The following is a 24712-nucleotide window of genomic DNA, read 5'->3' as shown; positions in this document are numbered from 1 at the left end:
AAATATGACTGGCTAGACTTCTACAGCAGTATAGCAGAGCAGTATCCAAACTCTAAAAGACACTTGGCCAGAATATCTCGTGCCCAGTGCCTTGTGTGTGAATATTTATACGCAGGACAAACTGCAAAGACTTTGTTCTCGGCCCTTCAGGTCAGCTGTAGTGTGTCTGCTTGGTGCTCTCAGTAGATGGTTCAGAACCATTCCCTTTACCTCTTTGTTTGCCTCACGTTCTTTCCTAGTCTTACACATATATTTCTCTGCTGTTTTCTGCGGGGGTTTGGTTTATTACAAAGTAATTATTCAGACTTACAATCACACTTGCTGAGAGTATGACCTGGGCATCTTTTTTCCTGTCTGTGTTTTATCTCTTCTGCCACAAGGTGGTGGGATAACGAATGACAAGGGAGTATTTCGGGCCTGCATAATGCAAACAGACAGGTGCTGTTAGCAGTGTTTGTCCATCTCATGAGCATGCCTCACAGGAAGAGGCTGCAGAAGTTCGGTTTACCTCATCTGTCAAAGAGAAGCGTAGAAGTGATTTCATTGTAGCGTAAGAGGCCTTTGTGGGAAAGATTTCTGATAGCAGGTGGCTCTCGTATCTTGTAGCGAAAATCGCAATGAAATTTCCACTCCAGCTAGAAAACGAGGCTAAACTCAGGATAGAAATAAGGAGTACATTTGGAACGCGTAAGGGAACTAGCTTCTGAAACCAACTTCCTGGGTGTAAGAAGGATTTGCCACATGTTAGTCAAATTGTAGGCCTTCCTAACAATTGATTTAACCCTAGAAGGATGTTACGGCCTGGCTGCAGCCATATTGAGTAAAGTTTTCTGGCCTGAGGTATAAAGGATATTGCATGATTGTAAATGACCCTTGGCTCCCAAAACCTGTGAAGTTCTTGACCCCCAGCCGGGTACAATTTGTGCTTTGCCCAGGCTGTTTTTCAGAGTCCCTACCAAGTAGCAGCCATTCTTGCTAGTCTGTGGTTCGACCAAATAGATATTGCTTCCGTGGAAACAAGTGCTGACAGGCAGCTTTGCTGTTCTTTTGTTTAATGCTGTTCCTTTTGCTTCCAGTCATTTGCCGTAAGGGTTCTGAATTATTTCTTCTGTAGAAACTGTGCCCTTTGAATTCTTGTCTACAGCATACAGCGATCACGTGTCTCTTTCTTTTTTTTTTGTTGCTTAGCTTTTATGTACAGAGAAACTAGTTTTTATGTTTCCTCATTTTTTACTTGTTGTGAGGGTGTTGGGGGAAGTGGTAAAGAGAAGAGTCAACATAGACTAGGTGGCGTTAACGTACAGGCCTATAATAAGACTGGGGATAAAGGGAGACTAGGCAAAGACAGCAAGAGCCTGAACGTTTGGGACCCTGTGCTGTGAAGTGTTTTTAAAAAAAAAAAAAAAAATCCTTTAAAAGACTTTTTCTTCCAGAATGAGAACACTTTCTGGTCAGCTCTGGGGAGGGGGGGGAGGGAAGCCTTTTGCCTGGGTTTTTAGGTGGGCGGTTGCAGAGAGAGGAGAAGAAGAAAACCGAATGTTTTACAAAACTGAAATGAATTGCATTGTGTGAAGGACAAGCTTCCTGCTGTGCTGACCCTGGTTCTTGGTTAGTGCTTCCTGCATCTGTTCCTCTGTGAACAGGGCTGTGAGGCAATTGCTTCAGGTCTGTATTCTCTCTCCACAGGTATGTTTGTCTGGAAGGAAACTCTTCTCCTAGCCCTTCTGACAGGATTCACGGATATAGATGTCCCAGTGGCTTCTACTGTCCTGCTGGCACTGGGCTAGAGCTGCCTTGTGAGCCTGGCACGTTCAGCCCTGTGCCTGGGGCAAATGTCTGCCTTCCTTGCCCAGCTGGTATGACCTGCAGCAACGCTGCCACTGTGAAGCCGCTCCACTGCCCCAGAGGTGAGGAATTACGTGTGTGCAGCGAAGCCCCTAACTCAGGGAGGGAGGTGGGATGGATACCTGCATACCTCTTTCTGCCTGAGCCACAGCAGTGCATGACTCCAGGGAAGTGGGGTGTTTGCCATTAGTTTGAGCAAGCTCAGCGTTCCCACCTCTTCCTCCTTCCTGTTATGAGCAGTGTCTAACTCGCCTCTTTCGATGTACAGGTTACTATTGCCCTATTCGGACTGCTGCCCCACTGCCCTGCCCCGAGGGCACGCTGAACCCTGTGGAGGGGTCATTGTCCCCCGCTGCCTGCAAGCTGTGCCCAGTGGGGAGATACTGCAGGGGGGATGCTAACTGGGAGCCTGACGGTGAGTTTGGTTAATACAGGACCACCCACGACAGAGGGGTTGGAGATTTCTGGGCTGAACGAGGCAGGAAGTAGAGAAAAAATACCTCTGCGAGCAGAGATGGCAAAGGCTTTTGGAGGGCATCCTCATACCCTGTTTTTGTGCCTATCAGTCATTCCCTTTCTCTGTGTCATTCTTTTAATTTGTTCTGGATCTGCTGCCTTCTCCTGTGTTGCTTTCCTTGTCTTCCTTCTTGCTCCACATTCTTTCTGTGGCTTTTTCTCTTGCTGTGTTTTTTTTTTTTTTTTTTTTTTTAACCCTTTCATCACTTTTCTTTCTGACCTCCTAAATCTGCGCTCTCTCTCCCACTTGAGCACAGAATAACTGTGTGGCTTGGCTGTGCCAAAATGCAAAGATTGGACAGGTGAAGAGAAGAAAGGCAGCACCCTTTCCACAGAAAATAAAAGCTGGGGAACAAGTTAGAGGAGTGGGAAGGTAAACAAATGTCGGAAATGAAAGGAAGTGATAGATGTCACAGATTGGCAGGGAAGAGGGGAGGCACACTAGAGGTCGGAGGCCCGGGATACCAGCAGAGGGATGAAACGGGACAAGGAGGAACTTTAGCTTCTCTTCTCTGCGTTATCCTGCCTACTTCTGAGGGTTTGGGGAAGTACCTCCATCCTTTTCACCGATCCCCGCACGATGGGCTGATGCTAGCACTCTCTCTGTTGTCGCATGGCAGGTCTGTGCCCAGCTGGCTACTACTGTGGAGGAGGAGCCACTGATGCCATTCCACATAGGACACCTGGGTTCCCGCTCAGTGGGCCCTGCCCTCTTGGGCACTATTGTCCAGAGGGCACTCATGTCCCAGTAGCCTGCCCAGTAGGCACCCTGAACAACGCCACAGGTGAGTGCGACTTCCCCAGTGGGTTTCTCCTGCGCTTTCTAGCGGTGAGGGACTTGATTACTTCTGGCCGTTGTGAGCGGGTACCCTGGCTCACTGAAAGGTGTTGGTGCTCAGCCAAGCCTAATGATGGGAACGTGTTATCGAGAGATAACACAGAGATGATGATGTTGCCATGGCTGTACTTTGGGCCTCCTCTCTCGTTGTTTACTTTTGGTTTCCTCGTCAGGTGGTACCTCCCCAGAGAGCTGTGTGCCGTGCTATCCTGGGTCTTTCTGCGCCAGTGCTGGTTTGAGTTCTCCAACGGGACCTTGTACTGAGGGGTTCTACTGCCCAGCAGACTTCAGCTCCTTCAGCCCCACAGCATTCCTCTGCCCTAAGGTACTGCTTAGTGACAGCTGGGCCGCGAGAGAAGCGGGTCTTAGCTCTGGGTAGTAGGTGTTCGTTTTTCACAGTGGCGAAGTGTCACAAAGCCTGATTCAATTATTGATTGCATCTACAGGGAACGTTGTCCCAAGCTCTGGTACTGCTGGGATTTGGCTCGCACACAGACCCTGAGTATGCCAGCAACTCCATGCAATCCTCTTTCCTTCCTCTGTCGTTGCTAGGGTCACTTCTGCCCTTTGGGAGCGGCCCACCCAATGCCCTGCCCTGCTGGAGAATACCAGCCGACCAGGGGCTCTGCGTCCTGCGTTCCGTGCCGGAGAGGATCCTACTGCCAGGAGGCAGTGGCAGGAGACCCCAAGCGCTGCCCACCTCATGCTTACTGTCCTACAGGTATGCTGAAATTGGGGTACCAGGTATGCCAGGGACTGAAACCTCGTGTGCTTTGCTGTCGTCCCAGAGCGGCACAAAGCTAGGGTGCGTCTTCCTGTAGGCTGGATGATGATGAAGTGGCAATGGGTCGATATGGCTCAGCACTGCTTTGCTCCTTTGGAATCATTTGTTACTCTTTGATATGGTTATAAAGCCTTCTCGTCGGATCACAGTGGTCTTCCTGGGAGTTCTTATTTTCTCTCCCGTCTCCCTTTCAGGCACACAGGTTCCTCACCCATGTCCAGAAGGCACCTTCACTCTTTCAAATATGACTGGTCTCTGGAACGAGAAGGAATGCTTAGCTTGCTTACCTGGTCACTACTGCAGGTCATGATTCAGTTCAGTCTGGCGTTTTTTCCTTTTTGTTTTAAGCAGTTGGCCATCCTTGTTTTTGCAGTGACAAGTGGATGCAAAGTTCCTCCTAGCTTCTTTATCGCATCTCTGCCATGCAGAGGAAGTAGATTTAAGCCCAGACGCAGCTTTCGGATGTGGAGGTGTTGATCTGTGAATTCGCAGAAGCATCTTGAAACAGTCTGATGTCATTCTCATGATACAAAGAAATGTCTGAAGCAGGTAGCGTTTGTGAAAGTGTGAAAGTAACCCAGAAACTCAAGTCCAACGGGAAGTCATACGCAATTTATTCTGAAGCAGTTTGCCCATGTTCATGGAATTTGAGCTCAGAAGCGCCTGGCTCTTTCCAAGTCATCTGTGTGTTTTTTATAAGGGGAAGAGGTGAATCTATTTTCTCTCTCGTATCTGTGTAAGAAGTTCTCATTTTTTGTCACTGACTTTGGGGATCATTGCGTTAACACACCTGCGCTGCTTCTGCACCAGACAACGTTAGCAGCAGTTCTTATATGAATTCCTACTGTTCTCTCTGCTCCAGGCATGGACGACTGGAGGGAAAGTGTGCTGCTGGGTACTTCTGCCTTGCCGGGAGCTCTCAGTCTACTCCGCAGGGCCACAGTTTTCCCTGGAGCTTCCTGTCTGAGTGCCGCTGGGGGCAGGTGTGTGCAGGGCTGTGCCCTGCAGGTAAGTGAGAATCTCAGCGATATGTGCAGTGTAGAATAGTGAGTAGCTTTTAACCAGCTGGAAATTTCAAAAAGTGAGCATCTGTTACCTTGCCTAATCTGTTGTGACCCCTGCTTTGAAGTTGCCGTTGCTCAGTGGCTTCTTCTGTTTTTATATCTTCTGAAGAAAGAGATGTAGCTGGCCAAAAACGCCACCTTGAATTTGCAGTGCTAGATTGCTAGTCCAGAAAAGTCTGAAGGCTTCTCCTTTGGCTCTCTGTATGCACGCCATCCCAACAGCTGTGCTGGTGTTCATCCTACAACAAAAGGAGACTCTTGCTGAGTCGTATTTGCCATCAGAGGGCTCGTGTGTTTTACTTTTTCTGTCTCTTCCCGCATCCTTTTCTGTAGGTTTCTATTGCCAGGAGGGCTCTGAGGTGCCCGTACCATGTCCTGCCAATACCATTAGAAACATCCCAGGGGCAAAGCAGAGAGAAGACTGCCTGCCCTGTCCGCCAGGCCACTGGTGCAAAGCAGGTTGGGACTGTGTGGGGAATGGTGAGGACAGGGTATGGGAGCTGTTTTTCAGGGGTGTAGTGCACGACCCTGGCTCTGGTCAGACTGGCTCCGGTATCGAATGTTGCAGTGTGGAACGGTTCTTGCAGTAGGACGCGTTGTCTCTACTGGTGATTACCAGAGTCTGCGGAGAAAAGAGTCGCGTTAAAGCTCTTCGTACGATACGCTTGCATAACAAAGTTTGGAAACGTAGGAGAGCTTGAGAATAAAGCCAGCCTCCAAATATCCCTGTGTCGCGTCTGTCAGAAGTGAGGCTTGGACTGTGAAGGTGGCTTGCACCCCTATTTATGGTAGCTTCGGAAGGACCCAGGGAGGAGGCAGAAGAAAGGGGTGCCAGTCACAGTGCAGAGACCCCTCATGACAGCCCTGTTTTCTGTTTCTTAGGGGATTCAGAGGCCTATCCATGTCCCTCAGGACACTATTGCTTTGGAGGCAATGATACTGATCACGGCAGTCTCCTGGCACCTCAGAAATGCCCTCCACACACTTACCGCAAGTACCCAGGAGCTCGGAGCCTGGCAGATTGCCAGCCGTGCCCTCCAGGCTATCTTTGCCCTTTATCAGGTAAGCAGCGTCAGGTGAAAGCCTGACTCTTGCCACCCCTGGAGTTGATAACAGACCTCCCCAAGATTAATTGTCAGACTGTGAGATGGGAAAAGGGAGAGGTAATTTATGTTCAGGGTGAGCTAAGAGCCCTTCTGTATAAATCCTTCCTTGTCGTCCAGCCTCCCTTTCTTCCTTCTCTTCTCTTTCCAACAGGTCTGACCAGTTTTGAAGACCATCCCTGCCCCCTGGGACACTGGTGCCCGGGTAGAGGGGATGTTTTCCTTTGTCCACCTGGCACTTCCAGGATCCAGCCTGGGGCAACATCGTTGGAAGAGTGTGATTCCTGCTCCCCCGGATATTACTGCCCAGATCCAGCACAGACAGGGCTGCCGAACACCCAAGGAGTGCCTTGTAAACCTGGCTATGAATGCCCACCAGGTGATGTGACCGTATTCATTTGTTTGCTTTATATCCAGCCATCTCCGAATCGAGATGGCTGTACAGTACAGTGCAGAGCAGGCTCAGCCGTAGCATTTAGCGACGACTGTAGCCCTGCTCTTGCAGCAGCCCATCTAGAAAACAGTCATTGCAGGAGTGGCTTTAGGAGTGGATTTAGCCCTCTGCAACCTTTTCCTGGCTTTTGGCCCTTAAATTGCCATCTCCCTGCCCTGCCTGCCTGTTCTAACTCAACTGAGATTCCTAAAGGAAGTGGTCTGGGCTTAGGAAAGGAGCAGGAATCTTTACCGTCCAGGCGTGAGTGTTCAGCTGACAGCATTTCATGCGAAACAGCAAGTTGCTTCCAAGTGGATCTGGGTCTTTTTGTGGGCAGTAAATAAGATGGAGCGCGTAGGGACGATAGCACCTCAAAAAGCCCCTTCGCGTGCTCTCTCTCCCAACAGGTGCTTTTCTGTTCTGGAAATGTCACGTAATCAATCACTGGTTCCGCTTTTTCCACCAGGTTCAGTAAATCCGATCCCGTGCAGGCCCGGCTCATACTGTGGTGCTCGCACAGCCGTGCCTTCCCTGTGCCCAGGTGGCTATTACTGTCCTGAAGGATCGTCGACATACCGTAGCCCTGAGCAGCTGTGAGTACCTGGCATGCCTGGCGGAAAGAGCCTTAAGTTTCTGAAAACTCTGAATATTGTGAAATCTGCCTGTGATAAAACCTGAGTTACCGCTTCAGCCACAGTCTTTGTGCATCTTGTAAATGCAGAGGTATCTTCCATCGTCACGGTTACAGATTTGGTGACTGCTAAGACTGAATAGAATGACTTGATTTATACTAGTTAGCCTGAACCATTTTAGTTTTGCACTGAATTAGCTGTTGGCTTTTTATGTTAGGGAATGTATTTATATTAGGAAGTGTGTCTGTACTTGGAAGCGTATGCTGGGAAGGCGTTAAGTAGGTGTCTGTTTTCACAAATGGCACCAGCGTACACATACAAAACAGAATTTTTGCGTGTGCCAGGAAACCTTAATCAGGAGCTGTGGCCTAGAGAAGACTTTAAGCTTTCTTGCAAGTTTTGCCTTTCAAATTCCGTCTCGTGGGTTCGTTCTGAAGTCGTGCAGCGTAGTGGTTGTTTCCAGTACTGTATCACCAGAGCAGCTCGAGATCTTTCTGAAGTTATTTGTGCAAAACCCCATGTTCCAGGTTGTAGACGTTTTTTCCAGCTCACTGGCAGATAATAAATAATAATAGTAGACCTAACCAAACGTTCTTCCCAGCCTGGCAGGGGCAACTCGGAACATTTGCGAAGAATTTTCTCCCCTCTCCCTGCCTTCTTTCTCCTTGCAGGTGTGTGTTTCCCTACTACTGTCCCCCAGGCAGTGCCCGTCCTTTGCTCTGTGAAGGAGGATACATGGCACTCAGTTTGCCCGGTCCAAGGGATTCCTTTGAGAAGTTCTGCAGGATCTGTGACGCAGGCACCTATCGCAGTGACTCTCTCATCACAGCAGCATGTCAGCCCTGCCCAGCAGGCTTCATCTGCCCACAGGGTAAATGGGGCTGTAGTGGAGGAGCAGGCAAGAAACAGCAGCTTAAATTGCAACCAAAAAGTTTTAGGTTAGCCGCGGGCAAAGCTCTCTAGCTCCTAGGGTAATAAATCCCCGGTGTGGGTTGTCACGTGAGTTTGTGGAGCATTTGTCATGGTAGATGGTTATGAGAGAGTAGAGAAATATGTCAAGGATCGTTTGAGTCTTGGTATGCTTTCTCGCAGGGGGTGACCTGCCAGACCCCTGCGTGCCCTGTTTTCTCTGATTCTGTGACTTACCTGTGAGGTCAGGGGTTAGTATGTTACCAGAGAGACAGCCGTGAGCTTAAGTGTTTAAAGCCTGCTGGGTGACAGGCAGTGCTGCAGGGGTCCTGCTGGATTAGGGCACAGGAGGGATAGCTTTTCAAGCACTTGAAGGTCCCTGTTGGCCAGGACGCTCTGTTAGGTTCACTGAGGTGCTCGTTCCTGCTGTACTGCAAGGAGGTCATGTCTACCTGCAGTGCCCGCTGGATCTGTCCAGTCAAATAAATGGAATAAATAGATTAACATTTAAATTTAAATATGTATGAACTAAATAGGAACATTCTGAAGTTCAATTAATTTCATACGTACAGACGTGTGTGTGTGTGTATAGGTGTTTGTGTTTACATATGTAACTGGAAAAAATAAGTGAGGCCTACCTATCTCTATCACTTGCCCTAGTTAGTCGTTCAGCAGTGTCTGTGCCTGAGATAGCCCCGTCACTTTCTCTAGGCAGTAAGAGTTACCACCAGCAGCCTTGCCCCAGAGGCTATTACTGCCCTCCCCTGGTGCCTGCCCCTCTGCCCTGTCCGCCTGGGACCCATGGGAGCAGCAACTTTGCGAAGCGTATAGAGGAGTGCCAGGCCTGTCCTGCCGGCTCCTTCAATCACCTTCCGGCTCAGCCTGCATGTTTCCCCTGCGGCAGCTCGTCTTCCTCTCGGCCCGGTGAGTTGCTGTTTGTGAGTGAAACTTTCAGCTCTGTTAAGAGGAAGACCGAAAAGGGAAACACCTACAAATGCGATTCCCCCGCATTGTTTCCCAACGGACTGCAAGCTGTGGGATGTTTGTGGTTGTGTGTGTGCTGCCTGCGCCTAGCTGAGCTTCCTTTGTACCCCCTGGAAGGAGGAGGATGCGATTTTCCAAGCTGTCTTCTGATCTCTTATGCTCTGTTAGCCAAGGGGATTTGGTCTTATCTCCTAGATGAGCAGCCCTATTTATTCTTGCTTGATCATTGCTTTGTAAGCAGTGGAGTTTCACAAAGAGTACTCTTGCCCTGAATTGCAGAGCTTGCAGGAAGCGTAGTTGAGATTTTGGGCCAAAATTGGGCACTGTAACCACGTCCAGCTGCGGCCATGATAAAGTAGGACAAGTCTGGAAGGGGGGACAGCCGAGTGCAGTAGAAAGTGCACGTTCCTTGCTCCATGCCCCGTACTCAGAGGGCAAATCGAGTGGATCTGAGAGCGGTGAGACACAGAGCCACTGCAGAGGTGTTTGGCAGCCTTGATTGACTGGGTTCTGTCCTGTCTCGAGTGGCTCAGTAAGCAAAGCAATAGAGGGCTTGTCAAACTGCCACTGCCTCAGATGCCCCGCTGGCTCTTTCTATGTCTCTTGTTAAACGGACACTTCAGGAAATGGTCTAACGATTGTGTTGACAGAGCAAAAGGCAAGCTAGTTTTGGTTGGCACTCCTGCTGTACCAGCCCTGCAGTGCCAGCGGGGCTGCAAACTCCAGCTGGGTCACTGAAGTGAGCAACGTGATTTGGCTAGAGAGTATTCAGCATGGGAACAACTCCTTTTCTGTGAGCACGGTTTCTGCGAACTATATTCCCTATCCCAATTTCCTCTCTAAATCCAAGCTATTCTGTAAGGTGCTGCCAGCTGTACCTGCCATGGGCTGAACCGGGCTTTCCAGCAGTCAGATGCCTCTTGTATCTGCCAAGCAGGTTATGTTTACTATGATGAGAGAGGCAAGAAAAACCCTGACAGCAACAGTGATCAGGACTGCCAGCCTCAGGTAAGACTTGGCTTCAGAACAAAGCTGTTGCGTGACGTGTGGGAGAGGAAGAGTTGTTCGTTGCTTTAGGCAGCTTTAGGTACTGTCTCAGGGAATGTGGGTGCGTGCGCTCTGAGCTGGGTTCACTGGGCTGCTGCGGACGTAAGTCCTTCAGCTGCTTTGTCTGAGACCTTTGACCCTTTTAGGGTAACGGCCGTTCTCTGCTTTACCAGAATCTTGTGAGGCTAAGTCTGTTTGGGGCTGGAGGCAAAAGGTGTTTGCCTTCTAGAGTAGTGGGGAGCAGCTAAGTATCTCGGAGAGATGACAGCTGCAGGAACGTAAGTCTCGACGTTGTCATTATGGTGTTTTTAATTAGAGCTGTTGAGGGAGATTTGGTGAGAAGTGAAGTTGTAATCTTTCCAAGTCTTTTAATGGCCGCCTTGTATTGTCTTTGTGTTGAATGTCAGCAGTGGGAGGGGGAGAGAGTTCTAGGGATGCTGCGTTTCTGTTGAGGTGCTAGAGCTTATCTGGTTTCACGCATCTAGGTGAGTGGTGTTGTTCCAGGTGGATGAGCTCTGTGCTCCTGGAGAGGTCCGCCTAGCGTCTACGCGTCAGTGTGTTTTTCCTGAGCAGTATGACTGCTCTACTTCTTGTGGACCTGCAGGCGGAGAGATTAACGCAGAGCTGGGCATGTAAGTCTCAGTCCAACCTCTAATTAAGAAACATTTCATAATTAGGTCTGCCTGACTTGAGTTACTAATCCCATGAGGTCATGCCAGGACAGGGCAGGGCTTGCAGGAGGTAATTCCGAGCAACCTTCCCGTTGCTGGAGTTCCTCTGTTTGGAGATACTGGCCTTCAGTCTTCGTTCGTGCACCTCGCTCCTCTCCCTGGAGAGTGGGCCTGTATTTCCAAAATGACTTAGTGGTTTTGGATGACTGCATGGAGACGCCTGAAAGAACACCAATTGAGAAGGTTAGGGTGGACGATGCTCACAGTTTTTGAGGTAGGCCTTTTGCAGGTATCTCAGGTGCCCCACCACCCCCAACAGATGATCACTTTGTTGTATTTAGGCAGAATTTGAGGAAATTGTTCCTCACCCACCCTTTCGATGGTGACGTGAAATGTTGAAGCTAGTTCTTGTCATACAGTACTACTTTTTTCTCTTTGTGAATGAATTTGTCTTGCGCGATCTCCTCCTGACGTGGAATAGAAACAATTGCGCAGCAATCTATTTCATTACAACTGTGCGTTCTGTTGCTTTCAACCCTTTTCTTAAAGCAGAACTTTTGGGAGGTACGTACGCCCCCAGATACGGGACTGAAGCTGATCTCTGTTAGGGACTGACAGAAACCTATTACAGAGGTTTGAATGTTACATTTTGGCCAACTATATAGGGTCCTTATGCTGATTAAGAAGCGTTGAATACCAGGCAGAATGCTGGATGAGATGGACTGTGAGTTTGGTGTGTCTCTCTCTCTATTCTATGAATATAGAGCAGGCCCGCCCACTGTGTAGGTTATAAGAAACCAGGGTTAGCCTGACCAGCGGTATCTTGTAGCTGTTGGCTCAGGGGTCATAAGTAATCGAGACCTGTTCTGTCCTTAATAAAGATGTCACTGCAAACACTATGTCTCTGCTGAGGAGCTCTGTGACCAAGCATGTTTGCTGAGAGCCCCGCAGATCTCCTTGAGATTTGGCATCAATAGAGAGCTGCTTCTGAGGATGGATGAAGGAGAAGAGAGGGTAAGTAATGGAGTTGGGGACTGCTCTCTGCACGTGAGCCTGGAGAGAGCCCTTAAAGATTACAGTGAGGTGGGGGGACTTCAGAGGGTTGAGGTCAAGTTGTGAGCAGGGTACCGAGGGTACCAAGTTGTGAGCAGAGAGGGAGGAGGAAGGGAGGCTCAGTACATCTCGTGACCTAGAGTTTTGATTGGGCCAGAGGTTGGTGCGTTACTGAGAAATGACAGCCCCTTAGTGGTGGGAGAAAACCTCACTAGAGCAGTCTTGCACAGCTTAATTAAAGATAGAAATGGGGCAGGTCACAAACCAGGGTCTGTGTCACGGTTGATCGTATCGGTTTTCCCCTCCGTTTTTAATAGGAAGTGACAAACGTTCTGGGCCCAGACGAACATGTCCATGAGAGCCAGCAGGTGCGTTTGGTTCTGTTCAGTCCCAGTGGGGTGCTAGGTTTCATTGTTTCCAGCACAGATGTTCTGGATGCATTTCTCACAGGTAAGTCTCGAGAGCCCTTGCAGGTTAACCCAAGTCCCAGCCAGACTAAGCTATTCATTTTCTTTCAGCAAGTTCGCGCAGAGGGTGTCTCTTGTCAGGCACTGCAAACGACTTACAAAATTTCGTTTTTATCTGGGAGTAACCAATGGGAACTTGCACTGGCTGCACATTTAGCTCCCTGGGAAGTGGTCAGAGGAAGATTGTAGGGTGATGTTGGTCTTCCAAGGAATTAAGAGAACACTCCCTTTGCAGACAGGTCTGCTTGGAGGGTGCATGCTCAGTGGCATGCCTCTTGATTCCAATTGTTCCTGATTTATGGTAGTCTCGGTGAGAGCAGAATTTGGCCTTGTGATCTGTAATCACCCACAGGGACAAAAGAAATGGTTCTGCATTGCTAAGGGTTAGTTATTTTTTCCCATGCTGCTCATGTAGCAGAATTCATTCTGTGTTCTTCTGTTGCCCGTGGCAGGAGATCTTGCATCAGACACCTTTCTGCAGAAAGGTCATCGAGGCCGGAAGGCTTCCTCCAGAGGTATTGCTGCCTTGCCCCTTGTCCCCAACCCAATAGTGTGTTTGGAAACAGGAGACGCCGTCCTTTTCCAGCTTAGCATCAATCCCCACAGTAAGTGTTGTCGTTAGGGTCTGCGTGCTCTTTGCAGATGCACGTGTATCCAGACCCGTTTAGAGCTGTGGCTCTGCGCTTGATAGTACTGCATGTCTGAGCACACTCTTTCACCTCCATGGCTCTCTTGCCTTCAGGGGACTCCTGATCTTTAGTCCAGGCTCTGCCAGTGGCTCATCTGGTGTTTTTATTTTTGACTGAGTTTCCGTAGAGTAGAGATAAAATGCTTCCTGTGTTAGATGAGCGTAAGCCTTTGTTGGGCAATGGCACGCACTTCGCTTAAACGTCTTGGCGCTACGTGTCCCCATAGAACCAATACAGTCACGTAGCACTTTGCCGGACCGGTGTTAGCTCTCCTAACTGAAGCGACTCGGAGTTGCTGACGCTGTGCTGAACTGTTCCCAGATCGTGCATCCAGCCATTACCCTGTTTATCAGAAGCTGCATCTTTATAACAGCAACCCAGGCTGGGATTTTGGGCCCTTCCGAAGGCTAGACCACCTCGTCCGAGAGACTCACCTCAACATCTCCTGGTAACATCTGATGTGACTAACGGTGCATATGTTAGGGGCAGGACTTGAGTATGGGTCTCTTGGGGTCCTTGGCAGTCAGCAGCATGTGAAAATGCAGAATGAAGTTGGGTATGTTCAAGTGCTTGTGTTTAGCCATCATCACTGCTGTAAGTTAAAGGATCCTTAGGGCAACCAGTGTCTTTCCTGCTTCTTCCTTTTAGGTTTGCCCATGTTTTCCTGGATTCTGGGACGTATGTTTTCAGGGACAGGACCATTCAGGAACACTTCCTGATTGTGACTGTGAATGAGGCTCACGTGGGCTGTGACCCCAGAGGTGTGTCGTTCCAGCCCTCTTCTCCGTTCCAGCTGGCCAGGCATGGGGTCCTGAAGCATCAGGAGCTGAACTTAGCTCCGAACTGGGCTGCTATCGCAGGTATAGCTAAAACACTGGCCGCTGTGACACCGGACAGCCTGATGCCTAGCCCTGACCTTCCTTGTACCTGCTTGGGTGTGTTTAAACAAGCATCTCTTTGGAAATGCCATCAAACCGCTGGCTTTGTCAGTTTTAATCCCCTTCACCTGTGGAGTTCCCCTTCCCTAAGTTCACTGTTCTCTAGCCAAGAACCTGCCTGTGGTAGGAACTGAAGGAAAAAGACAGGGAAGTAGCGGTTGTGTTTCTCCCCCCACCCTGCCTGAAGAATTCAGGTAATTGAGGGCTTTGTTCCCCTAGGCATGAAAGCAGAAAGTGTTACTGTGTTTCCGTGATAAACAAAACTGACATAGCATGCATCATTTAAAAGTTCACTGAAAGTTTAAACAGAAGGGCAGCTAAGGTCTTACCCCAGAGCATACCTCTGCGTAAGCGCTGTGCACATACCAGCCCCTTGTCCCTTAGTGAGACGACAGCAAAGCAATAGAAATCAAAGCATGGCTTGCAAATAAGAGGGTTCTGTCACCTTCAGCTACCCGTGCTGAAAACATCTTGCCTCCTTACCCGCCATGCATCAGATCAGCGAGGGAAGGAGTAGAAGTCCGTATAGGAAAGATGAAAACAGCTACATGTTAGTTTCAGGTGGGAGGGACAGTGTTCAGTGAAGTTTAAATGGACGCACTGCTGCTGATACACACTGTCTCCTGTGTTTCTCGCTTCTTGCCGTTCCTCTTGGCTTTCCCAGTGGTACTCCTTGTTTTGGGCTTCCTAATTGTGGCATTCACAACCCTGGCTATTGTGCTCCAGTCCCCTGATCCCACCCTTAGCCCCCTGAAGAGCTGGAAGCCGCGATGGAGGAGCCTGGGAGAGCCACACGTCCCACCGGAATACGTGTTAGTTAAAGACAGGTAAGCTCCCTCTGCGTGGTCGACCATCAGGAGCTCAGGCCACGCCAGTACGAAGGCCTGCAGAGCAGGAGCAGTGAAGGAAGTGGGACTCCTCTGCGTGTCCTACTGCAGTTACTGAGCCTCCCAGTCCCTGGTGCTGGACTCCTCTCCAGCACTATGGTAGGTTGAGTTTCCATCTGCGCAGCAAGCCGCTTGGTTTTCCTCATGGGTTCCCCTATGTTATTCCGGTTCTTTTCTGATACAGGGCATGACACCTCTATTGTATCCTCTGCACAGAGCCATTATCTCCCTACTGTTGCCCGAATCACCTGGCCTGGGCTTCCCCTTCACCTCTTGGCTACAAAATCTAGAGAAGAAACATATCCTTGCGCTTGACCTAGGCTGGAGATGTTGTAGTGTGTGATTGTACTAGGCAGAACGAGCCTGTCAAATGCAGGGACGTTCTTCACCCTCTCTGTCATCCCTCCCTAGCCTTCAGTTCTGTCCCGTGCTTGGTCCACGTGGTTCTGGAGAAGGTGCAGGCCTTGGCGAGAAAGGAGCTGCCCGGAATGCAGGTGAAGTGCTGTGCCAATCCCTAGGCTTTGTCCTGTTAGTTTCGTCACGCTTACGCCCCATTCTGTTCTCTTTTCCCTTCCTCTCTGGTCTAATACTTTGATACCTGCTCACCTAGAAATTCATGCACACACAGATCTTTGTGATCACGCTGGCACTTGGGCTGCTACCCACTCACGCACGCTCTTACACACGTTTACGTACACAGGCGTTTCTATTTAATGCTCATTTGCCTAATCTTTTCAGTTGGGAGCGCTAACCTCCTGCCACTGGAATGGGTTAGTGATTCCTTCCCTGGCGAGTAGGAGGGTAGGTGGCGAGCCCTGAAAAGTCGTTTGAACAGTAGAGAGCTGTTCTTCATATGACCGGTGAAGAAAATGAAGATCTTTAAAGGTAATGCCCTGAGGTCTCCTGTTGGTCTTTGTAGTCTCTGTACGCTCATGACTCATGAGCCTTTCTTGCCTTCTGGGGATGACCTCATCTTGGAGATTTCCAGGTGTTCACAGAGCGCAGCAAGTCCGGAGTCCAGTAGGTGGCACCATCTACTGATGCTGGAAACAGTTTACCAAGACACTGCCCCTCAAAGCTGGAAAGCTAGTGGAGAGAAGTAGGACCCTGACAGGTTGCAGATCGAGTTAGGAGTTGATAGTAACGCTCCATCTTCCTCTGGTTCCTTAGTAGGGAAGTCTTATCACCTTTTCTCCTGTCTCTTATTTATCTGTTTTCCTTCTTCACAATACAGAAAATGCTGTTGCCCCCCCCATGCATAGCTGGTGGGAAATAAATTAGTTTGGATGTGGCGGCATGGGGTGAGGCATGATACTTACCTTGTGTTTCAGAAGAGCATTTTGCGCTGAGAGATCTGGAGGATTTCAGCGTTCGCACCATGTATGATAAGCTAGAAGACCAGAATTTACACCTAGCCTCTCAGCTGGCAAAGCACAGGATGGATGTGTTGGTGTTTTACAAAGGAGTCAGCCAGCAGCTTCGAGGTCTCATGGTCAGTGTGAAGAAACAACCAAGGGAGGGGAGTCTCGGAACGATGAAACTTATGAGATACACAGTCTCCCACCCCCCACCCCCACCCCAAGGTGGGGCTTTACTGAGGAATAGGTCTTACTTTTAGTATTTAAAGTAAATATGTTCTCTGCTGTACCCTATTTTGGCAAAAATTGGTTATGGTAATTTCTGTTTTGATATGTGATGCAGAAGATGGAAGGGGTGGGCTGTGAGGCTTGCAGAGCATAATACTGCTGCTCTCTGCTGTAAACAGGATATGGTGCAAGCACTGGATTCTGAAGGCCTGAATAACTTTGCCAGGCAAAGAGTTTGTGGACACAGAACTTCAGACAGCCTGGGCGCTGAAAAACATGATGACTCTAGCAACAACTTTCAAGCAGTAATGCACACAGGTGAGAGAACCGGGGTGCAGAGCAGGAGAGAAACGAGTGTAAGGGGTGTCAGCAGTACGGTTTAAAAAGGCACGGGTCGTACAGATGAGAAGAGATCCCACAAGATCATGATCAAGTCCTGTAATTCCGTAGGACTTGATTGAACTCACTGCCTTCAAGTGAGTTCAGTGATGAGACAGCTCTGTCAAATTAGATATGGGTAAGCACGGGGCTGCTCGGGAGTGTTATAGCACCATCCTAAATTTACAGAAAAGCCTAACGAGTTCATTATTGGCCGGTCATCTCTGGAGGCATCTTGGAGCCACCTTGTGGAATTCCCAAAGAAGGGTTCCTGCTCTTGATTCTGCTCTGGAGATAATTACAGTTCTTCAAATGGTTCTATAAAACTACATTTGAACTGCTTGTGGGGTTCATTAGGTGCTCAGTGGCAAGAGGCTACAGAGTTAATGAAAGCATTGAAATTCCTGCTTGGGAGAGCTCAGCATAAGAACGCAACTGTGAAACGAGAGATGGAGGAGCAGGTCCCAGGACAGGATGTGGTGGCGGGGTCCACGCGAACGAGTGAAGGAAAAGCAGAAGTGATGGATGGGCAGGTGAGTTGCAGGTGTCATTCATTAGGCCATCTCTCACGTTCTTGCCGTTTTTTTCCACGTGTGTCGGTTCCTTTAACTCTTGGGGCCTGTTTATCCCGCAGGATCCTGACCTGCCTCCACAGTGTGAGCTCTGCAGTAGGAAACCTACTTTTTTTAGCTTCCCTGGGCACGAAGAGACTGGTAAGGATGGTAATTTAATTATGGGTGGCATGGATACTCTCCAGAAACCACAGCAGAAGACTGACTCGGTGAAGCTTAGGTTAAGAGAGAATCGTATGTTTGCAGACAGAGTAAGCATGTAATTGCTTCTTATATGCATTTTTTTTTGCTGAGGTGGACAACTGAACATTCCCCAGCTCGAGAAATTTGCTTCTGCCACCTCCACCCCTTTATAAGGGGGGAGTCACAGAGCTTTGGTCTCCATAGCCCCTTTACACCTATATATTAAGCAGCCACCTGTGGAGAAGAGATTGAATGTCTCTACCCTAATTAAACGCTAATATGAGGAGGCCAGGAAAATCCTGCACCGTCAGTTCTGTAACCCTCGCAGCCCCTGGATAGGCGTTCTCTCTGTTCGGTACAGCTTTTCTTGTGGCAGCGTGTTTGTGGTGGTCATCCAGCCACAGAGAGCTGCCTCTTCCTCTAGGCGTAAGAGCGCCTCCTTACATCTGTTTTCACCAGGCTTAGATCCCCAGCTGGCTTGTCTGTCTGAGTTGGAGGTGGAGGGCTTGATAGCAGCTTCCCCCCTTGCCAAGACTCTATGTGAGATCAAGCAAGCTTTGGTGAAGCTGCAGCAGCCTTCAGACCTCATTACTGCAGGTAACAAAGCTTAGTCTGTCTTGCGGCTCCTGCTGCCCCATAAAGGGATAAGATCCAGGATTACAAGACTAGGTAGAGAGAGGAAATCTGTCATCCTCAGTGCATTGGTACAACGTACTTAAAAATAATGATCTGCAGCTGAGTTGCAAGTCCTTCAAAAAAGGAGTCATCAGGAGGTTGATATTACTGCAGACTGAAGTGCTTGACTAAGTCACACGCGTAGACTGTGAAAAGGCAGGCTTGTCTGGCAGCGGGCATCAGAGAGCTTTGAATCCTCAAGCAGGGAGTGGAGGAGGATGTACAAGGTGGCAGGCCGGGTTTCCTCTGCCAGGCTTTTCAAAGGACTCGGAAGTTGTTAATGGCATATTTAGGGTGCTGTGCTACTGGCTCACTTTCCAACAGTTTTATGATGGAAAGGAAACTTTGTGACTTTGGAGCCTTTCACAGAATCGGCAGCCCAGGGCATGGCACAGGGCTGTTGCGCGGTAGAACTTAGGCAGACTGCAGGGAAGGAGTGAGTAGGAGGTGGCAGGCAGCTGTCAGGTGCAAGAGGGTGGGATGGGGCATTCAGCTGGGGTTATTTAGCTAAATGGCTGTTGTCTTCCTTTTCAGAGAAATGTTTAAGTGACAGTTCCTCAGAAAATACCGGAAGTACCCTGGTCCCCACAGATCTGGCCAGTTTGTCCCCTTACCAGTTTATAGTGTACCGCTTTGGCTGTGCAGTGCTTCGCCTGTTAATCAGGACCTATTCGTGCCCAGCTCTGGTACTTAAGCTGGCTCGGTCGGTTCCTGCCCGAAGTCCAGATCAAGATGTTCTCCCAGTCCTTAGAGACTCTCACTATGACGCCATCAACAGGTACCTGTATATACGTGCAACAAGGCTGGAGGATGCCGGGGAATTTATTGCCATCTTGCTGAGCGCTGTGGCGTGGATCAAAGCAGGTATGGCTGTGATGAGTGTGTCCCCCATGGGAACAGCAATGCTGCTCTTCACACTGACTCAGATCTTGCGTTGAGATGGTCCAATCACCTTACTCTTTTTTGAGCTTTGCAAAGCAGCTGTTGCTTAGGCAAAATAAGGTTTACTTCACTATCTCGACTGATCAGTATTGCTCTACATGAGGTGACAGGCTGCTTTTCAGGTGTTGCCATCCTTTTCTCTCCTTCATCGTAAGCCCAGGCACAGGAGCAGAGACAATTGCTCTAAAAACCTAGGTTTTCCCTCTAGGCGTACTGTTCCTAAAATGGACGAGATTTCACGCGTTCCGTGAGAGCTCGGTTTCCCCTTGTGTCGTGGCTAAGGTGCCGCCTTGTATTTGTTACTGTACAAATACATGAAGAAGGGTTGCCCCTGTAATCTTAACCCTTAAAACAGATAACAGATCTTAACACTTGATGGCAACGCATATGACTGGTTCCTCTTTTGCTTTTCTTTAGGCTCTGCCTCAAGAGGTATTGTTCATTCCTGCTTTCTGACGGAACTTAATGGAGCTGTTGTGGTTCTGGCCAATGCTTCTTTCCAGCATTTGTGGGAGGCAGCAGAGAAGGTAAATGCAGTGACTTCCTTTAACAGCAGTGACCATTTAGCCTGCAAATCAGGAAGCCGGGAGGTGGGAACAGCATGAAATGATACGGCTTGTTGGAAAATTGGGAAATTTCCTGGCCCAGTCTGAGCGTGGTTTGTGGCTTTCTTTAAAATTCTTAGTATATGGCTGATTTTCTATGCAGTCAGCGCTTTCGATTTCTGCGAAGTATCCCTTTTTGATACGCAAGAGAGAAGCGTAAGAAAGAGAGTCCTTGTTAACTGAGAGTGGCATTTCATGAATAGGTGTCATGGGGCAAATTATTTTCTCCAGTGTGTTAGATGAATCTGTACTACGTATCTTGCTCCAATTCTACATCTAGCGTACCTATAGCTGTTAAGGTTGAATAGAGATTCATAATGTGAAGCAAGGAATGGAAACGTTAAGTGTACAGAATTTAAGTAATTCCCCCTTCAGATGGGGACCGTCTGCACTGCTTGTGAACTGGAATCTTGCACAGTTAAGAGTTTAAGATCTGTGCCTACAGCTGCATCTCAGCTTGGCAGGGTAGAGGATGACCAAATTCTTTGTTGGGAAGTAGCCAGTTTTTATCAGTTCTACTTGTTAATTTCCTTGCAAAACTTTGCAGGTAATAGCTGGGGTAAAATCATCCCTGGAATTGTGGTGCTCCGTGCGTTCTCTTTTTTCTGTCTCTGACTTCAGGATCCATCAGGAGGCAGCTTATCCGCTCATTTTGACCCCCAGACAATGCTCGAAGAACTTCTGAGCATCAGAGTGTCACCATATCCCTACGTCAAGGAGAAAGCCCTGGGTGAGAGGTACGGAGAAAACACGTTACTACCTGTGGAATAAAAGCATGCACTTTTGATGTACAAGGAATTTTTTTTGTCTGCCCGGACAGTGCACGTGTTACTCTTCCGTCTTGGGTTACAATACTTAGTTTCTATCAAAGTTTGTGCTGCTTGGGCGTTCCGGTCTCTCTGCTCCTGAACTCTTGTAAGGAATCTAGAATCAGCTTTGTTGTAGTGACACAGATGTGGTCTATTCATCTGGCTCTTCCTGTGTTTTAAGCTTTCGGCAAGTCCTTGACTTGTGCCTCGCTTTCCTTTTTGCAAGCCTATCTGCTACCTATTTTAAATCAGGACCCATAAGGTTTAATTGATTAATGATTATAAACAACTCTACTTAACTGATTGAGTCAAAAGAGATTGCAAGCAAGAGGAAGGCTGCCTCAGTCACCTTTTCATCACTCTGCCAGGGGATGTTTTCTGAGCTGAATAGACTTCAGGATTTCTGGACTGATGCTGTGAATGTAAGAAGCGTTAGCGAGACAGTGGTGTAACAACTTCCTTTGCGAGTGAGTCTTTCACCGTAAACACAAAAGACCGCTATTCCTCTGAACAGTCAGACGTTACAGTAATAATGGAATTTAGTTTTTAAACTTTTCGTTTAATAGAAGGAGTCATATGCCCCTAGAAAAACATAAAAATATTTTGTGGAAATGTTTTTTATATGTTCTAATACAGACCTGTTTGTCTTCTGCCGCCAAACTATTAATGCAGCTGACACCTATAATCTTTCATATGATGTGTTCAGTTCTGATCAGTCACTTGAAAAAATACCTGTTGGAAATGTTCTTCAGACATGTGGCTGAGGCAGAGAAATTTCTTTTGGGAACCTAGCAGACTTGCTTTGAAGTATAGGATTGGGCAGTTCACACCATCATCCTGCTCTTCCTTTGTGCTGAAGAGAAGTAAATAAAACATAGGCTGTTTTCAAGACTAGGACTAGTGTCTGTTCCTCTCCCAATTTGGGTGTTTAGATTGCAGCAGTACCGATGCCTTCAGCTGCCTCTGGAGTCTGAGAATAGGATGGAAAATTCACAGAAAAGAGAAGACAGTCGGAGTGTAGGCTCCTCTGATTTTAAGGTCAGTCATTCATTTTAGCAGTTCTTCTCTTATGATCTTCCATCAACCTCTCTTGACCCTATCCCTGGTTTTTTGAGCGCACAGGAGAAAAAGTACTCTTTACTGTTTAAGAAGTTGGGTTCCTCCCCCCCCCCCTCTAATTTAATTCCCCCCCCTGTACACAGTAGTGATAGTCATCAGAGGTCTGAATTTAGATGTATTACTTTAAACATCTTCAAGGAATCTTAATTTCAGAGAAGTACAGAGTCCATATGCTCTAGAAGTCTAGTACCTTTCAGATGAACACCTACATTTTTTAGGAATTTTTTACAATCTTGTTCCACCTCAGTCTGACAGACCCCTTACATTGATCAGCCAGTGTTTGGAAAAGACCAGCATCACCTCTGCATCTCTCTCTGTCAAAAATCCCGCTCAAAATATGCATTCAGTGAGACATCTTTAGTCCTTGTTGGTTTGACTATGACCTATGTCCTCCCACTTGGCTTGTTTATCTACCCGTTCCGAACAGCGTCCCCTGCTAGAAGATGCTGCCATTGCAGAATGTATTTTCTCTGTTCTGACAGCATGTCCTCGTGATAACTTTTTTCCTCCCCTGCATCTTAGTAATTTTTTGCCCATAAGTCATGCGAAAGACCTGAAAATTCATTTCTTTCATATGTTAGTAACCCTGGTTATTTGTGTTGCCCTGTTCTCCATCAAGGTGTTTTGTGTTCTCTAGCTGAAGGCTGCGAAATTGGAGGAGACATTGGATGAGCTAAACGAGGAGTTTTTTGAACTGACGGTACAGGCTTTGAGAAGCCAGGAAGAAGGGGAATTGTTGGAGCAAGTGCTCAGAACACAGGAGGAGTCGACTGTGGTGAGTCATGTTTCATTGTGATGTCTTTAACTAGCCCTAGAGAGGTGACCACAGAAGCTCGTCTTTATGTAGGCGCGTGCTGTTGTGATTCAACTTTCCTGCGTTGTAGAGGTGAAAGTAGGTGAAAAGGGCACACCATGAAACAGTTGCTTAAGCTAATAAGTTTTATTCGGTTCTGAAGCCTCATTAGTTGCAACACTTTCAGTTCAATTTATTAGATAATGGAAGAAACCTCTCTTTTCCTCCAGCATAAAGATTTTTGTCACACAGTTGGTTCTGTCAGGCAACATCCTGTTACATAAAGTTCTCTTGCAAGATAAATGGCATCGTACCTCAGTCCTCAGGTTTTCTGTGTCCTTATGGTGTAAGTAGCAAGTGGAGCTCAGCTGATGCATGTGTGTTCAGGCAAATGAGATCTCCGCTAAACGGCAGCGAGAAGAAGCCGCCTCAAGTTAAATGCTGTGCTTCTTACCAAGAATCTGAGAGTTAGGACTCCTTCGTCCTCTTCTTGTTTCCATGGGTGATATCAGATAAGTCATGAAATTTCTTTGTCTGTTAGCTTCTCCATTTATTTTTAAAAAGCCAGCATGTAACCTACTGTGAAACATAAGTTCGTTAAGAATCACAAAGAGCATCACAGCCTATCCTTATGCTATACGGTAATGGGCAGGTGTGCTGAGAATTCAGGTTATAGAGGAGCAGGGTATTGAGTGAAATTAGTTTTCTGCAGGAGACAGTGGGGAACAGTCATTCAGCTATGACTGCTTTTCTTTCTCGTGCCTCCTTCATTCTCTCTTGAGCAGGCACTTGCACAAACACGGGATTTTTGTTTCCTACAGTCTCACTTGTTAGAGCTTTTTGGTTCATCACAAAAGGTTTCTGGGCAAAATAGATACAGCCAAGGCCTGTGATCATAAGGAGCAATATATTGGCAAGAGAGCGAGAAGCCAGGTTCCTTTCATGTATTCAAGTTTATGCCAGTAAATAAACAAAGTTAACATAAGCTGGATGTCTTCTGAACCGAGTGTTTTCTTCAAGGTCGGGCTGAAACGTCACTGCGTGACGCTCAGGTTTCAAAATGATTAAAAGCGTGTTTCTCGTGTAATTATTGGTGGATTGTTTGTGTTATTCTGAACTTCAGATATAGTGGGCTTTGCAAAGGCCTGAACGTGCTATCGGTAGGTAGATATGCACCCTGCCACGTGGTCTAGGATCACTGAGTCAGTGTACAGTGCTGGCAGCGTAGCCTATCCTGTGTTCTGCCCGTTGGAGTAGGCTGCCTCAGTGGTGGCATAGCTGTCCAGATCTGAATTTGCACTGTGCTTTTGTTTTCAATTTCTGTAATAGACAGCAAGCATCGACCACGTGTACGAAGCTCAGTGCTTTCCAGAGCTGCTGGATTCTTGGGCCACAAAGAGGGATGAAGCCCTGTTGCTGGAAATACAGAGGAGCTGCATTGCTCAGAGGATTGAAGAGGCAGAAGCAGAACTGTTTTATCTTCTGCAAAATAAAATAGCTGCCAGCTCACTTCATTGAGGAACCTAGCTTACCCTCGGCACTGACTAAAAATTGATGGATTGCAGGAGAGTGCGTGTGTCCACGGACAGAGTTGCGTTACGTGAAGTATCAGAATAGGTATGTGTGTAGTTAGAGACATTCTTGGTCAAATATATAATGATGAATCCATATTCTGTTTGTTCAGCGGGGCTGAAATACATTTGTACTTGCCATGGGTCATCGATATTATGCAGGCTTGAGCGAGAAGCTCATATCCATAACATTGCTTACTAATTTTATATTTATCACCGTTAAGTCAGTAAAGCAGAAAACACGTGAAGCCGAAGGTGGTCAAGAGCCCTGCTTGTCAGCTTCATGTGTTCTGCATATGCTTTATGACTTCTGATGTCAAGGATATTTGAGAGGGGCGGATGTTGTTTAGAGCCATACGTCAGAGCCTCGTCCAGCATCTCTACGTTGCCTCTGTATGTTTTTGCTATGCTTGCATTGATCTCAGGAAGGTCTCCTGCTAGCAGAGACCTTCAACTTCTGTGAGGGTGTGACTTTTCAACACAGAGCATGCTTCAACCATTCCCTGTAGTGATGACTGCACGGATCAGTTTAGCTCCCAGTGTCCAGTGCTCTGGTGGGAGCTGGATCTTTAAATTGAAGATACAGTCTTACTGTTGCTATTTTTTTTTTTTTTGTCCT

The 24712-nt window shown here is 47.9% G+C and overlaps 1 protein-coding gene across 1 annotated transcript in view; it reads left to right on the top strand.

The window, feature by feature from the left end:
* LOC104143529 (SCO-spondin) overlaps positions 1–24139 on the top strand; it is a 68607-nt gene extending 44468 nt beyond the window's left edge. Inside the window, exons 55-87 of the mRNA XM_068916947.1 lie at positions 1687–1907; positions 2114–2260; positions 2982–3146; positions 3373–3524; positions 3752–3920; positions 4178–4286; positions 4846–4991; positions 5381–5506; positions 5930–6109; positions 6305–6529; positions 7050–7176; positions 7887–8086; positions 8836–9048; positions 9971–10116; positions 10660–10787; positions 11708–11840; positions 12197–12329; positions 12799–12951; positions 13357–13483; positions 13684–13895; positions 14638–14800; positions 15272–15354; positions 16192–16352; positions 16626–16764; positions 17182–17357; positions 17459–17537; positions 18039–18176; positions 18789–19118; positions 19614–19723; positions 20423–20538; positions 21543–21648; positions 22367–22504; positions 23852–24139. Coding sequence (XP_068773048.1) covers positions 1687–1907; positions 2114–2260; positions 2982–3146; positions 3373–3524; positions 3752–3920; positions 4178–4286; positions 4846–4991; positions 5381–5506; positions 5930–6109; positions 6305–6529; positions 7050–7176; positions 7887–8086; positions 8836–9048; positions 9971–10116; positions 10660–10787; positions 11708–11840; positions 12197–12329; positions 12799–12951; positions 13357–13483; positions 13684–13895; positions 14638–14800; positions 15272–15354; positions 16192–16352; positions 16626–16764; positions 17182–17357; positions 17459–17537; positions 18039–18176; positions 18789–19118; positions 19614–19723; positions 20423–20538; positions 21543–21648; positions 22367–22504; positions 23852–24040 — 5140 coding nt within the window. The 3' untranslated portion in view covers positions 24041–24139. The remainder of the gene's footprint in view (positions 1–1686; positions 1908–2113; positions 2261–2981; positions 3147–3372; positions 3525–3751; positions 3921–4177; positions 4287–4845; positions 4992–5380; positions 5507–5929; positions 6110–6304; positions 6530–7049; positions 7177–7886; positions 8087–8835; positions 9049–9970; positions 10117–10659; positions 10788–11707; positions 11841–12196; positions 12330–12798; positions 12952–13356; positions 13484–13683; positions 13896–14637; positions 14801–15271; positions 15355–16191; positions 16353–16625; positions 16765–17181; positions 17358–17458; positions 17538–18038; positions 18177–18788; positions 19119–19613; positions 19724–20422; positions 20539–21542; positions 21649–22366; positions 22505–23851) is intronic.
* The last annotated feature ends 573 nt before the right edge of the window (positions 24140–24712 follow it).

This window comes from Struthio camelus, chromosome 22, assembly GCF_040807025.1.
Source record: "Struthio camelus isolate bStrCam1 chromosome 22, bStrCam1.hap1, whole genome shotgun sequence".
Taxonomy (NCBI): domain Eukaryota; kingdom Metazoa; phylum Chordata; class Aves; order Struthioniformes; family Struthionidae; genus Struthio; species Struthio camelus.
Note: the sequence above shows the minus strand (reverse complement) of the source record. Positions and strands in the feature narration are given on the sequence as shown.